At 33.8% G+C, this 17,366-nt stretch overlaps 1 protein-coding gene across 1 annotated transcript in view; it reads left to right on the top strand.

Moving 5' to 3' along the window:
* Positions 1–536: 536 nt before the first annotated feature.
* LOC145663210 (glutamyl aminopeptidase-like) overlaps positions 537–17,366 on the top strand; it is a 133,571-nt gene continuing 116,741 nt past the window's right edge. Inside the window, exon 1 of the mRNA XM_081729564.1 lies at positions 537–1,962. Coding sequence (XP_081585690.1) covers positions 1,424–1,962 — 539 coding nt within the window. The 5' untranslated portion in view covers positions 537–1,423. The remainder of the gene's footprint in view (positions 1,963–17,366) is intronic.

The following is a 17,366-nucleotide window of genomic DNA, read 5'->3' as shown; positions in this document are numbered from 1 at the left end:
CACCGTCCAGGGCTCAAAAATTTCCCGGTTTCCCGTCTGGCCAGTACGGCCCTGTAGGGAAGGAGGGGTCACCAGAGCTCCAAACGTGAGTCTACGAATTTGTTAAAATCCCTGCCGGGCTTCTAATGGCTAAGCTATCGGGAAGAACCATCTCTCCGGGTAACCCCTGTAATCACTGCTTCTAAATATATATAGCATACTCTGGAATTCCGAAATGATCAACCACGGTCATTGCACATTCACCATTAGTACATGATGTGTGGCTTTTGACCTTGAATGAGACGGACATAATTACTCCTTCTACCAAGGTCATTATAAAATAAATCTTCTTCTTCTTCGTTTTACTTTTTTGTAGTCGGCGAATCATTTCAACAATGCACAAGCTTTGCCACAAACAAACCGGAAGTTCCATTATGCACTGACGTATTGTCATTCCGCAAAGGCGGTAACAACATCGAATGAATTGTGCTACTTTTTTTTTTTTTTTTTTTTTAACATTCGTTTAACTTTTCCCATACCAGTACACAGTGGAAAGTAGTAATGAGAAAGAGGTCGTAATAATTTTGCATTATATGTGGTGTCTTCTTTTACATAAGAATTCGTTTCCCAAGACCTGAGTACTCTGTGAACCGCCACTTGCAGAAAACAACAAGATTATTAAAACAGTTAATTACTGTATAATATCTCTCTCAGACAACTTAAACGACGAAAAAGACTTCAGTACTAACGCAACTGCATTTTACTTCGTTCATGAACATTAAGATTCTCTGTTATCGTTATTGAAAACACAAACAGCTGAGCTAAAACACGCATTACAGAGATTGCTGAAAAAAATACCTTGAGATCTATTCCTTTAACTTACAGTTTTGAACCTGTTCTTTATCGTAATGTGCTTATTACATTGTGTCTTAAATCCGTGAGTGCTCTTTTAACGTAATAAGTAAAAAATGTGAACATTCGAAGTTCAAAATGATTTAAGGTTCAGTGTAACATGAAACATATATTTACGTGATATTGGCATAGCTTACAGTTCAATTAATGTAAGAAGTGCATAATACGACAGTTAAGTGACAATCGGTGTTGTATGGTGTAGCAGTAAGTGAAATCAATGACAAAAATGACCTTGTAATTAAATTATTTGTGATATGTTGCAACTACAAGAGTTTTGTCTTCTACTAGGATGTACAGAAATCTATTGAATCATAAAAAAGACGTAGAACCAGAAATACCGAGAAAATACCGAAAGGACCATTAGTAGTGTAAAATGAAGTTCTCAGCTTATTGAAATAGGCTATTTGTAATTATATTAGGGGCGTCATAGCATATGAAAAATACAACAACAAATTATATCTTCATAATTTAATTTCTCCATCACTTTCTGCTAAGCTGAATACCGGACACCACAGTTGGTATCGTGAAAAAAATGGCTTGTTTTACTAAAGTTTGTACATATCCTCGTGTATTGGTTGCCGTTTTCATTGTGGTAAGTGTAACTGCAATTATTGTTTTAAGTTCCGTATCATTTGGAAATAAAGACGAGAGCAACTCGTCGAAAACTGAAGCCATATACCAGCAAGAACCTCTCTGGGTATCAGAGCACCGTCTTCCCACAGACACTCAACCTCTGCATTATGACATATGGTTGTTTCCAGATTTGAAATCTGGACTCTTCCGTGGTCGAGTGACCATTGAGTTAAACATTTCTAGATCACGCACTTTCGTAGTAGTTCACACCAAAGATTTGAACATAAGCGCCACCAAATTATTACATAGAGATGAACTGAATGAAATTCCTGTGTTGGAGGCTTTTGAGGAGCCGAAGAATGAATTTTGGGTTGTTCGCCTGGAACAAGAAATCCATCCAGGTGTCTATAAACTTCAAATGGAGTTCTCGGGAAATCTTACGAAAGGCATTGTCGGGTTTTACCGGAGCTACTACAGGGACACAAACGGAGACAAACGGTAAGTGGAAAATTCTTGCTCCCTAATTCTTAATTTAGTTCTCTGTTACATCTGTTCTTGAATCTTAGAATTAAACAACTCCAATTGCATTCATTTTATAGTCCTTCTGTTTACTACAGAAATCAATACGGAACATATGTTATCCATATGCTACATATGCATTGCCCTTAGATGTTACATCATGAAGTTGCAGAATGTCTGACATCTAACAGTCTTCCATATATTACATACGTCGGCTATATGTTACATACGTCCATCTGTATGTGAGATCCTGACCGCCTGTATGCAGTTCTTTCGTTCGTAAGGAAAGTACGTTTATTCAGAACACTTATGCGGAAAGTATGTATAAAATATACTTTTTCAGTTATACGTTTTCTGTACGTCAAGTCCAAAACTACAGGATTTACTCATGTAACGTACGTTTCTACGTACAACACATACACTTTTTTCTCAATGTAATTAACAAGTAAATTAGCGACTATTCTAATTGTATATACTATTATGGGTGTTCAAATATGGAACTCCCTATGTCGAAGCGTTTCAGTCCAAAGAGGATTTTTTTACATTTCTATATCCCCCTCCTCCCATACAACGGACACACCCAAAGGGGGATTCATCGAGTACGGACTATCCTCAAAAGCTGCGTAACAGGACTAGTGGTGGGCACAAAAAACCGTTTTTCGGTTTTTCTCCTGATCCGGTTTCGGTTTTCTTCAAAACCGATTCCGTTTTTTTTTTTCAAAATTTGTTCTATTTCTGACCAGAATGGTGTTTCGTTGTTCTCCGGAAACCGAATCCATTTTCACAAAAATAGTTTTAAGTGTTTTCGAAAAGTTTTCACCAAAACCAGTTTCGGTGAAAAACCGAACCGGTTTTGGAGGAAACCGAACCGGTTTTGGAGAAAACCGAAATGTCAGTTTTTCGGGTTTCGGTTTTTATAGAAACCGGTTTTCGGTTTTTATAAAAACCGGTTTTGCTCATCCCTAAACAGGACATACATTTGTACACTTTCTTAATAAAAACTATCCTTGTTTAGCAATACTTGATATAGACTAAAGATTTGACCTTAAGCCCTCTTATCATCTATATACTATTTCTTTTTTGATAACAGACAATCTATCATTTTTCGTGAGAAATAGGTGCCAGTACTTAAAAATTACTTACCTTTTTTACGGCTCTAGAATAACACACGTCCGATATTACATACATAGTATCTTGTATTATTGTACCCTATCTTGCTTGGGTGCACACCTGCCCCATAGAAACATTTCAGCTATGATAATTTCTTATTCTGCTATGGGAGACAGTCTTTCCAGCAACGGGGTTTAATTTCGCTTTTAACCAACTAGACATCAATTTTAAATATGAAATGGATCCAATTGCTGAAGGTGTTATTCAAACTACCTCTATGGGAGCACGGTGGCTCAGTGCTAAAGTGTTCACCTCCGGTGCTTGGAGTCCCTGCTTCGATTCCAGCTCGCGCCGTGTGGACTTTGCGGTGGACAAACACCGTGCTCGTGGGTTTTCTCGGTGTTCTCTCGTTTCCTCCCACTTTCTTCATTCCGCCATTTCATTCATTTCTCATAATCACCACCTCCTTTAGCCTAACCGGCATAACCGCGGAACGTAAAAATGAAAGATTTCATTTCATTTCATTTCAAACTACCACTATACAAGGTTCTTATATACAAGGTTTACAGCTTCCACCAGGAATTGAACCTGAATCCACGCGTACAGAAGAAGCCAGTAGAACTTGAGTGGGCAGTGAAAACAGTGTTACAGATACAGTTGCAAGCGAGCCCTATGTCTAAGAATAGTTGACGATTGCAAAATGTCCTTGGATGTATTAACAAATGTTACTGGTTACCAGGCCCGTATCCACGGGGGGCAAGGGGGGATGAAACTTTGGCTGGCCCCCACAAAATTTCACGGTAGGCTTGCAAATGAACTATAATATGGTGATGAAGTATAATATGATTGGGTCGCCCCCCCCCCCTAAATTTTTTGGCTGGCTACGGGCCTGCTGGTTACTGAGGTGGCTACATATTAATAACTTGTTCACCCAGGCAGTATCAAATGATCCCAGATAATTGAATGGAAATATTTAGTGACTCTCGATTCAAAAAGCTAAATTTTCCGTTCTTGTATGAAAACATCATTAGGGAAACCCTGTTATAGGATTCACAAACACTTTAGGTTGCAATGTAAATAACTCATATTTGTAGAGAAAAAATTGACGCATGGGAGATGGGGGTTACATTTGAACTTCTAAAATTAAATTTTAATTTTTCATTTCTTACAATTTGACTTACTCTTGTTGGAGCCTTATTGGGTATGAAACTTTTTTCTCTGGAGGTTTTCCAAGAAGACAAAGTCTATCAATATGAATTTCAACCAATAGCAGTGAGAAAAATAAGACTGTTCTAATGCACCCCCTAGGGGGTAGAGTTAAACAAGGCTAGGGTAGATTTGAATTTGCTTGGGGCAGTTTCGAACAATTAATTTTGAGCCAATAATAACTGTTATTTTATAAAATAAAGAGTGGTACAAAAAATTAAAGTAGCTAGAGAAATTAAGGGAAATATATTTCTTTTGCCCTGAACAAAGTTTTAACTGAATATTTCTGTTTTTAAAGATAACATGAAAAAGGAAATAATAAATCAAACTCACTTCTGTGATAGAATCACGCATCACATAAAAGAACTCAGTGAAGTTATTTAACGTTCAACAACAAACAAATATTTTTACACAATTAACTGAAAATTTTTACATTCGTGTAGCCTAGCGACTTCTAGCTGCTGAAATTTATGATGGATTGATGAGTTTATGTTAATAAGGCTTCAGCTCCAATTCTGATATGATAGCAATGGCTTGATTATTTCTTGGTTCATACTGGCTTTAAAATCATTTTCCATTATTACAATACCAGGCAGAAAGTAGTCTATTGAGATTGAAATGAGACTCGATGGCTTATTACCAATAGAACACATGATTCTTTAGAGCTAAAATATAGGATAGTAGATTGAAATTGGGCTCTTATGCCACACACATAGAAAATGTTGAGTGTAAAAAAATCTGTACCTTCATCACAATGCAATCAGTAAGAATTAATGACAAAATGAATACACTTACCTTCTATAAATGCATCAAACAATATTTGTATACGATGTTTCCACACAAAATCTTCACAACTTTCTTTACGAATATTTAATTTTCACCCCAGATTTTTTATTATGAGATTTACTGTGACAACCCTGCAAACCAATGTCTGAAAACTAATGACAGAGTACCACCTTGCAGACTACCAGCACAGTATTGCCAGCGCCATGACATAAATAGTCTTTCTTTATTTTTCGTAACAGCAGACATAATATGAAAGTTCGAATGTACCCCCTGTTCTAATGTACCCCCTCCCCTACTTTGTCTATTGAAAGTTTGCAGAAGGTTCTACTTACTAAAGTGCAAAAGAAAAAACTATTTTTCAAAAATCAAAAATTGTTATTTTTTAGTATGACCCGGCGTGTCAGGATAATTCGGAACATACCGTTCAGGACCCTCTTTTTTCTTTTTTAAAAGGATATGCTATTGATTAAAATGTATTAGAAGATATAGTGTAATATTGTTATTCATATCTTTAATAAGCATGATATTTCATATAGAATTAAAAAATGAGGAGAATGAACAAAGACACTCGTTTATTTTATTTTGATTTATTTAAAAGGAAAACTCTTACTGGGAGACAGTGGTGCCCACCCCTCCTTATGTTCATGACACACACATCCCAACTGTCTGACTTACCCCCCTCCTAGCCTGATCGTATAATTATGACAATTCAAATTTAAATGTTATGTATATACAAACACATTCTCTTGCCAAATTGTCTGTTCTACTATCCATAATTTTAAGTTCAAATACAAAATTCTTCCTGCGAACCACAAACAGTTCCCAGCAAGCAAAATCCAAAGAACACTGGCTGAAATTCAGGCTCAACTACAGTATGCTAAAAGTAAAAAAGAAATCCTGAAACAGTTTCAAGATAGCGGCCCAGGATAACAAATATCTTTTCTGAGGCTATTGATACGTGGAAGTTGTCGTCACTATAAAACATTTAAAATGCTGTTACATAAAAAAAGCTACTTTAACCGACTAATTCAAATATCAATCTGCTCTGATGCAACGAATTTTAACGCATATAAAATATAAATCAAAACAACGCTTTAATCAAAGGGGATTGATGACTCTCGTTAAGCATGGACAAGAGTAATGATTGGTCAAGGATCTGCTATCTAAATACCACTTTCCATATTCCAAACTCTGGACAAAACACACGCGAACTTCAAGCTAAAGTTGGATGACAACATCGAAATTAAACTATCAGTTTTTTTTTTTTAAATCGTAAATATCCCCTAATGTAATAAAGTTCAGAAAAAGTACAGATTGAAGTGGCATAGACAAGATGATTTTCAGGTAAGGAATGCAACGAAAACCTTAAAACCATTTCAACCATTAACCAAAATGGTCATTATCGTGGTATAAAGGACAGAAGAAAAAAAATATGCATTGTGTTATCTGTAGATGTTCTTCCATGAAAATAAAATATTCTTTTCGATTAATTTTTACACCCCCTTCAAACATATTTATATAGATTTTTAACCCCCCCAAATTTCAATGACGCAGTTTGCGTCATAGACCCCCTTGTGGGCACCCCTGCTGGGAGAAACAAAAGCTACTTTGGTGAAGCAAATAAAGAAATATATGAGGAAATAATGAAATATGTAGGAGTTGCTAATCATTTACTTAACACCATTGGATAATTCCGAACACTGGGATAATGAAGAATTTTCTATCCGATATTAGCTCGTGATACGCCATTTTATTGTAAAGGATGGTGGTCTACTTGTTGAGTGTTCTATGAATAGCAGTATTTCACAAAACTAATACTGAAATAGGACACGAATATTGCAGCCTGATCTGTAAGAAGCTAGTCACAGTAGAACTAAAGTTACTTGGACATAATGTAGGTCCAAAGTTATAAAACAATTGTGAAATACAACAAAGTATGTGATTACCACCAATCCGTTCAACGACTGTCACCGAGCTGTGAGTTATACACTACAAAGTATCTCTAAGCGTATGGCTATTCGAGAATGCGTTTTTGAGGCGTTATCCCCCGCAGCGAACGCGACCTAGGTGGCTACTCGGTAATTTTACTTTCGCCAGAGTTATATATCATACTGTAAACCAGTCAGGGTTTCCAGGTCTTTTTTCTAGGTCCAGGTCTATAATAGCAGAGTTCCAATACTCTGCAAAAAAGCATCTTCCAAACAGCTGTTTCATGCTAAAATCCGTTTGCTTGGCAACATGTCTTTTTCCCCTTCCTTTAGACATCTTTTAGTAGGTGACTATTCGAATCGTTCGAAAAGCGTTTTTATTGCTCAGGCGTACGCTTGGAATACGCTGACCAAGTATTTAAATGTGGATGGCTAATTACAATGCACTGCAAACGCGAAAACAATAAAAACGCTGATAAAACGTCAACTCGAGTATATTTGGTGCGTTTCGGAACAATAGACCGCCTGCTGTTTAAAAGATGTCTAAAGGAAGGGAAAAAGGAAAGACGTGTTACCAGGCACAGGGATTTTAGCAAGAAACAGCTGCTTGGAAGATGCTTTGTACAGAGTATTGGAGCTCTGCTATTATAGACCTGGACCTGGCATAAAAGACCTGGAAATCCTGACTTGCTCACAGTATGATATATATATATATATATATAACTCTGGCGAAAGTAAAATTACCGAGTAGCCACCTAGGTCGCGTTCGCTGCGGAGGGTAACGCATCAAAAACGCATTCTCGAATAGCCATACTCTTAAACAGCAGGCGGTCTATTGTTCCGAAACGCACTAAATACACTCGAGCTGACGTTTTCTCTGCGTTTTTATTATTTCGCGTTTGCAGTGCATTGTGATGAGCCATCCACATTTAAATATTTGGTCAGCGTATTCCAAGCGTACGCATTTGCAATAAAAACGCTTTGTGAACGCTTCAAATAGCCGCTTACTAATAGAGTGCACCGCTAGCGACTAAATTTTAAAGAGTACCCTTCGACCAAAATTGAGGTGCTTAGTATTGCCGCGAGCTCTCCTAGATGTAAAGAGTAATTCTTAATAGCTTTCGTTTGTTTCCTATATGATTTATACTGCATTATGCAATCTGCTTAAATATAATGAAGAGATTAAACACATGTGCAGCCGGAAACTTTGGATGCGTGATATCGAGCTTAATTAATGGAGATGTGACAGATTTCTCAAACTTGGCCCAAGGCTCATCACTGTGAGAGAATCGCGGAACAACTCGAGTTAAAGGGTAGCGAACTCCTGTGCAGAAAGGCGGAAATGACGTTGATTGGAGGGAAAGCGATGTTGTGACCGCACATCGCCTACCCTCATTGTTAGTGGTGTACGGTATTGGATAACACGCGTACCTTCAGCAGGGCCGGCCCAAGGCAATTTGGCGCCCGGTGCAATGGCGTCTTTTGCCCTACACATTTCTTTAGAAAGAACAAATTTTAAAGGCACGATTTTAAATATGCAATCCCATCATGAACAACGAAGGGAAGGGAAAGTGCGTTTGCACTCAGAAAGACCTAAATACTACAAATACAATCTCATTGTGTCTGTATTTTTAAAATAATAATAGTCTATGGTGTTAGTAAAAGACAAAGCTAACACACCTACAGAGGAAAGATGGTAATATTTTGTATAGAATTGAATATCGAGCTTCAATCTGAATATATAAGTTTGCAATTCCAGTGGAACTAACTCTTTTATCTTTATTTCTTGATTTTTCTTCTACATTTGTTAAAAAAAAAAAAAAAAGAAAGTTACCAGAAAAATAAACTTGTTTCCACCTTCAATGATAAGGAACTTGTTTGTGATGAAGACAAGACTAGTTTTCATATCAAAATTGTAGCTAATAAATAACTTAATGGAACAAGTTTATGCTATTGCTCAAGAATTGAGTTCTTGTATTTGACAACAATCAAGCAAATTCATGCTGGGATTTGTTTGACAATTTAAATAAGCAATGTTGATGTGACCTTAAACTAATGTGACCTAAACATGATTTATTTATGTAGTATTCAAATAGAAGGTCAGGTTAGTAACTATCATCATCATGAAGTCTGTTTTCAACAAGAAACATTTATCTTAAATAATAAAGTTATGATAGAGTTTGCCGCCCAGTGCAATTCTACGTGTAGCACATATGGTAGAGCCGAGCCGGCCCTGGCCTTCACTTTACAAGTTCCCGTTTTGATTCCTGGTAGGAGAGCGTCGAACGCACTGCAATGGTTTAAATTGCTCATTTTGTTCCACATAGCCTCGCTGCTGAGAAAGAACATAAGTAAAATCAATCAATAAGCTGTCTGGTTGGGCATAGCATTTCATGAATTTCAACAGGAGAGGGGAGCCACTTTTACTCACACGGGATGTACTTGAACCTGAACCCACAAAGTGGGGGTGATGTATATATTTCCTGAAAACTTCGGTCAAGGTAAGATCAAAACCAGTTACCAAAATTGGGGAGATTTCAAGCATTTCGCTTGAGGGCAGCACGTTACTCATTTTTATTAACACCTTTAAGCGTGTCTTAAAGCCCGATTCAACCCCGAAAAATCTGAAACGGTGAGACAGATATGAAAACAGAAAAACATGTCTTTCATCATTTCAAAAGTATAACGTATCAAAGTAAAATAAATTGTCCCAGGGTCCTCCGCAAGATCCCAGACGGTGTCCAACTCAAAATTTTTAAATTGAAAGGGGGATCAACTTGTATACAGTATTAAAGTTGGTGCTAAATGAAAGAAGATAAATCAAGTCTCGACTGTCTATGATAAGCCTGTGCAAAATAGCAGTGGTTCAAAATATCAAGTCTATGGCCACTCGTATGTATCTGAAACGGTGGAATAGGTATAGAAACAAAAGCACGGATATGTCATTATTTCAAAAGTATAATGATTCAAAGTAAAAAAAAAAAAATGTTCCAGGGTCTTTCGCAGGCTCCCAGACGGGGTCAAACTCAAAATGTTGAAATAGGAAGGGGTTGAAATTGAGTATCGTATGAAAGCTTATGTTAAGTGAAATAAGAGGAAAGAAGTCTTGACTCCTGATGAAAAAGTCTATTGCCACTCCTATTAATCTGAAACGGTGAGACAGGTGTAGAAGAAACAAAACAAAAACTAGAATGCATCAAAGGAAAAAAGAAATATTCCAGTTTCAACTGCAGGATCCCAGACGGGGTCCAACTCAAGTGCCAAGGAAGGTAAATAAGCACATCATGTGAAAGCTCGTGTTAAATGATACAGAACTGGACATTGGACAAGTCTCGACTGTCGATAAGCATTACAAAATGGCACGAGTCATTTCCTTTGATACATTCTAGATTTTGTTTTGTTTTTTCGTCACTTATGCCATTAGAATATAACTCCAGATAGCTTTATTAAGAAACGTGGGATTAAATTTCTGCATTCCGAAGAGAGTTATATTATTTGAACTGGCAACTATAGATATGCAAGGTCAACGATATTGAGTTGTTTTAAGATATTGGGCACTGAAGGGCTGACATAAGAGGTCTTCTTCTTTCTCTCCTCAACCATAGGTTGGTGGGCAACATGGAAATTTCAAAACTTTTCTCTCTCTTGGGAGAGCTGTTTTATAGTTTGATAAGGTATCTTCTTCGTAACTGCATCTAGATATTCTATCCTTGGTCTTCCTCTTCTTGGTTCTCCTTCTGCCTTTCCCTCTATCAACACGGTGATCCAATCAGAGTGCCGAATAAGATTGCTAAGCAAGCTATAAGATGGTATAAGAGGTATCAGTGTGTAAAATATTATTGTTAATATTCAGTTGTAAATATACACTGACATAATATACATAGGTTGATGAATACAGACTGATCATAGTGTTTATGAGGTGAATACAATAGGAAGGCACAGAAAAGGAAACATGCCTGTGTAATGGGAGAAATAATAAATAGATCGAGCAAGTATGAAAGCCATGACGTCAGGAATGTGACCTTGCAGCCGTTCAAGCACATGCATTTTCAGTTTCGCATAAGGAAACATATAAGTGACACGTGAAGAACAGTACAGGAATTCTGTTGACTATCTTGCAAAAGATCAACGTTTCATGTGTACATCATCCTCCATATAGTCCTGATTTAGCCTCTTGTGATTCTTTTCTATCTTGAAGAAACACCTCCGGGGACGGCGTTTCGCATCTCCAGGGGCAGTGGTGAAAGCTGCGGAGGGGATTTTGAAGTCTGTCTAAAAATGGCTTCTAGCATGTGTTTGATAATTGGCAGAAACGTTGAGACAAGTGCATTGCATATAATGGGGACTCTTTTGAAAAATGACATCAACATTTGAGCTATTAGTACAGGGAATTATGTTCTGTTCATCAATGATCATTCTTTATTCATCAGCCCTCGTATTATAGTAATAGTGATGACTGGTGAAGCCTGGGTTTTACACCAATCATAAAACTGCGTTGTCTCACGTATGATGCATCGGAAGAATTCTTAACGATTCGTAGAGCCGGCTTCCGAAAGCACACTTGAGAAAATGTGAAACAGAAGTACATCAACAATGTTGCCAAGTTTAGAAGGCGTCGCGAACGGGAGGCAAAAGAACAACACTTAAAAACTATAACATAAACACTAACAATTATTAGAATTAAATTTTAACAACAGTAATAGTAAAACAACAAAATAATAATAACAACAACAACAGCAAAAAGAAAGTTAGCGGCAATCCGACAACATTGCATCCCTCAGAAAATTTTCTTCGTGGAGTGCGAGAAACGACACTGACAAAATTTCACAGACGGGGGTGGAAGCCCTCGTGTTCTATTGGATGATGAAATTGGTAGATCTAGAACAAGCTTCACGACTCTTTGCGACTATGTTAGTATAAAACTTACATTGTTTCCTCCTTGTTATAAACAAAAAAAAATTAATCCTCAACATATATAATCCAATCTTAACATAGATCTAACGAGATTATAAAAACAAAACAAAAAAACTTAATCCTCAACATATATAGTCCAATCTCAACACAGATCCAACGAGATTATAGAAACAAAACAAAAAACTTAATCCTCAACATATATAATCCAATCTCAACATAGATCCAACGAGATTATAGAAACAAAACAAAAACACTTAATCCTCAACATATATAATCCAATCTCAACATAGATCTAACGAGATTATAGAAACAAAACAAAAAACTTAATCCTCAACATATATAATCCATTCTCAACATAGATCTAACGAGATTATAGAAACAAAAAAAACTTAATCCTCTAAATATATAATCCAATCTCAACATAGATCTAACGAGATTATAGAAACAAAACAAAAAACTTAATCCTCAACATATATAATCCAATCTCAACATAGATCCAACGAGATTATAGAAACAAAACAAAAAAACTTAATCCTCAACATATATAATCCAATCTCAACATAGATCTAACGAGATTATAGAAACAAAACAAAAAACTTAATCCTCAACATATATAATCCAATCTCAACATAGATCCAACGAGATTATAGAAACAAAACAAAAAACTTAATCCTCAACATATATAATCCAATCTCAACATAGATCCAACGAGATTATAGAAACAAAACAAAAAACTTAATCCTCAACATATATAATCCAATCTCAACATAGATCTAACGAGATTATAGAAACAAAACAAAAAACTTAATCCTCAACATATATAATCCATTCTCAACATAGATCTAACGAGATTATAGAAACAAAAAAAACTTAATCCTCTAAATATATAATCCAATCTCAACATAGATCTAACGAGATTATAGAAACAAAACAAAAAAGTTAATCCTCAACATATATAATTCAATCTCAACATAGATCCAACGAGATTATAGAAACAAAACAAAAAAACTTAATCCTCAACATATATAATCCAATCTCAACATAGATCTAACGAGATTATAGAAACAAAACAAAAAACTTAATCCTCAACATATATAATCCAATCTCAACATAGATCCAACGAGATTATAGAAACAAAACAAAAAACTTAATCCTCAACATATATAATCCAATCTCAACATAGATCTAACGAGATTATAGAAACAAAACAAAAAACTTAATCCTCAACATATATAATCCAATCTCAACATAGATCCAACGAGATTATAGAAACAAAACAAAAAAACTTAATCCTCAACATATATAATCCAATCTCAACACAGATCTAACGAGATTATAGAAACAAAACAAAAACTTAATCCTCAACATATATAATCAAATCTCAACATAGATCTAACGAGATCATAGAAACAATACAAAAAACTTAATCCTCAACATATATAATCCAATCTCAACATAGATCTAACGAGATTATAGAAAAAGAACAAAAAAAGTTAATCCCCAACATATATAATCCAATCTCAACACAGATCTAACGAGATTATGGAAACAATACAAAAAAACTTAATCCTCAACATATATAATCCAATCTCAACATAGATCTAACGAGATTATAGAAACAATACAAAAAACTTAATCCTCAACATATATAATCCAATCTCAACATAGATCCAACGAGATTATAGAAACAAAACAAAAAACTTAATCCTCAACATATATAATCCAATCTCAACATAGATCTAACGAGATTATAGAAACAAAACAAAAAACTTAATCCTCAACATATATAATCCAATCTCAACATAGATCCAACGAGATTATAGAAACAAAACAAAAAAACTTAATCCTCAACATATATAATCCAATCTCAACACAGATCTAACGAGATTATAGAAACAAAACAAAAACTTAATCCTCAACATATATAATCAAATCTCAACATAGATCTAACGAGATCATAGAAACAATACAAAAAACTTAATCCTCAACATATATAATCCAATCTCAACATAGATCTAACGAGATTATAGAAAAAGAACAAAAAAAGTTAATCCCCAACATATATAATCCAATCTCAACATAGATCTAACGAGATTATGGAAACAATACAAAAAAACTTAATCCTCAACATATATAATCCAATCTCAACATAGATCTAACGAGATTATAGAAACAATACAAAAAACTTAATCCTCAACATATATAATCCAATCTCAACATAGATCTAACGAGATTATAGAAACAAAACGAAAACAACTTAATCCTTAACATATATAATCCAATCTCAACATAGATCTAACGAGATTATAGAAACAATACAAAAAACTTAATCCTCAACATATATAATCCAATCTCAACATAGATCTAACGAGATTATAGAAACAATACAAAAAACTTAATCCTCAACATATATAATCCAATCTCAACATAGATCTAACGAGATTATAGAAACAAAACGAAAAAAACTTAATCCTCAACATATATAATCCAATCTCAACATAGATCTAACGAGATTATAGAAACAATACAAAAAACTTAATCCTCAACATATATAATCCAATCTCAGCATAGATCTAACGAGATTATAGAAACAATACAAAAAAACTTAATACTCAACATATATAATCCAATCTCAACATAGATCTAACGATATTATAGAAACAATATAAAAAACTTAATCCTCAACATATATAATCCAATCTCAACATAGATCTAACGAGATTATAGAAACAATACAAAAAACTTAATCCTCAACATATATAATCCAATCTCAACATAGATCTAACGAGATTATAGAAACAAAACAAAAAACTTAATGCTCAACCTATATAATCCAATCTCAACATAGATCTAAGGAGATTATAGAAACAAAACGAAAAAAACTTAATCCTCAACATATATAATCCAATCTCAACATAGATCTAACGAGATTATAGAAACAATACAAAAAACTTAATCATCAACATATATAATCCAATCTCAACACAGATCTAACGAGATTATAGAAACAATACAAAAAAGTTAATCCTCAACATATATAATCCAATCTCAACATAGATCTAACGAGATTATAGAAACAATACAAAAAACTTAATCCTCAACATATATAATCCAATCTCAACATAGATCTAACGAGATTATAGAAACAGAACAAAAAAACTTAATCCTCAACATATATAATCCAATCTCAACATAGATCTAACGAGATTATACAAACAGAACAAAAAAACTTAATCCTCAACATATATAATCCAATCTCAACACAGATCTAACGAGATTATACAAACAAAACAAAAAACTTAATCCTCAACATATATAATCCAATCTCAACATAGATCTAACGAGATTATAGAAACAATACAAAAAACTTAATCCTCAACGTATATAATCCAATCTCAACATAGATCTAACGAGATTATAGAAACAATACAAAAAAGTTAATCCTCAACATATATAATCCAATCTCAACATAGATCTAACGAGATTATAGAAACAATACAAAAAAGTTAATCCTCAACATATATAATCCAATCTCAACATAGATCTAACGAGATTATAGAAACAATACAAAAAACTTAATCCTCAACATATATAATCCAATCTCAACACAGATCTAACGAGATTATAGAAACAAAACGAAAACAACTTAATCCTTAACATATATAATCCAATCTCAACATAGATCTAACGAGATTATAGAAACAATACAAAAAACTTAATCCTCAACATATATAATCCAATCTCAACATAGATCTAACGAGATTATAGAAACAATACAAAAAACTTAATCCTCAACATATATAATCCAATCTCAACATAGATCTAACGAGATTATAGAAACAAAACGAAAAAAACATAATCCTCAACATATATAATCCAATCTCAACATAGATCTAACGAGATTATAGAAACAATACAAAAAACTTAATCCTCAACATATATAATCCAATCTCAGCATAGATCTAACGAGATTATAGAAACAATACAAAAAAACTTAATACTCAACATATATAATCCAATCTCAACATAGATCTAACGATATTATAGAAACAATATAAAAAACTTAATCCTCAACATATATAATCCAATCTCAACATAGATCTAACGAGATTATAGAAACAATACAAAAAACTTAATCCTCAACATATATAATCCAATCTCAACATAGATCTAACGAGATTATAGAAACAATACAAAAAACTTAATGCTCAACATATATAATCCAATCTCAACATAGATCTAAGGAGATTATAGAAACAAAACGAAAAAAACTTAATCCTCAACATATATAATCCAATCTCAACATAGATCTAACGAGATTATAGAAACAATACAAAAAACTTAATCATCAACATATATAATCCAATCTCAACACAGATCTAACGAGATTATAGAAACAATACAAAAAAGTTAATCCTCAACATATATAATCCAATCTCAACATAGATCTAACGAGATTATAGAAACAATACAAAAAACTTAATCCTCAACATATATAATCCAATCTCAACATAGATCTAACGAGATTATAGAAAAAGAACAAAAAACTTAATCCTCAACATATATAATCCAATCTCAACATAGATCTAACGAGATTATAGAAACAATACAAAAAAACTTAATCCTCAACATATATAATCCAATCTCAACATAGATCTAACGAGATTATAAAAACAAAACAAAAAAACTTAATCCTTAACATATATAATCCAATCTCAACATAGATCTAACGAGATTATAGAAACAGAAAAAAAAAACTTAATCCTCAACATATATAATCCAATCTCAACACAGATCTAACGAGATTATAGAAACAAAACAAAAAACTTAATCCTCAACATATATAATCCAATCTCAACATAGATCTAACGAGATTATAGAAACAATACAAAAAACTTAATCCTCAACGTATATAATCCAATCTCAACATAGATCTAACGAGATTATAGAAACAATACAAAAAAGTTAATCCTCAACATATATAATCCAATCTCAACATAGATCTAACGAGATTATAGAAACAATACAAAAAGTTAATCCTCAACATATATAATCCAATCTCAACATAGATCTAACGAGATTATAGAAACAATACAAAAAACTTAATCCTCAACATATATAATCCAATCTCAACATAGATCTAACGAGATTATAGAAACAATACAAAAAACTTAATCCTCAAAATATATAATCCAATCTCAACATAGATCTAACGAGATTATAGAAAAAAACGAAAAAAACTTAATCCTCAACATATATAATCCAATCTCAACATAGACCTAACGAGATTATAGAAACAATACAAAAAACTTAATCCTCAACATATATAATCCAATCTCAACATAGATCTAACGAGATTATAGAAACAGAACAAAAAAACTTAATCCTCAACATATATAATCCAATCTCAACACAGATCTAACGAGATTATAGAAACAA

The sequence above is a fragment of the Thermobia domestica genome, chromosome 10 (genome assembly GCF_964235325.1).
Source record: "Thermobia domestica chromosome 10, izTheDome1.hap1.1, whole genome shotgun sequence".
In the NCBI taxonomy this organism is placed as follows: Eukaryota; Metazoa; Arthropoda; class Insecta; order Zygentoma; family Lepismatidae; genus Thermobia; species Thermobia domestica.
Note: the sequence above shows the minus strand (reverse complement) of the source record. Positions and strands in the feature narration are given on the sequence as shown.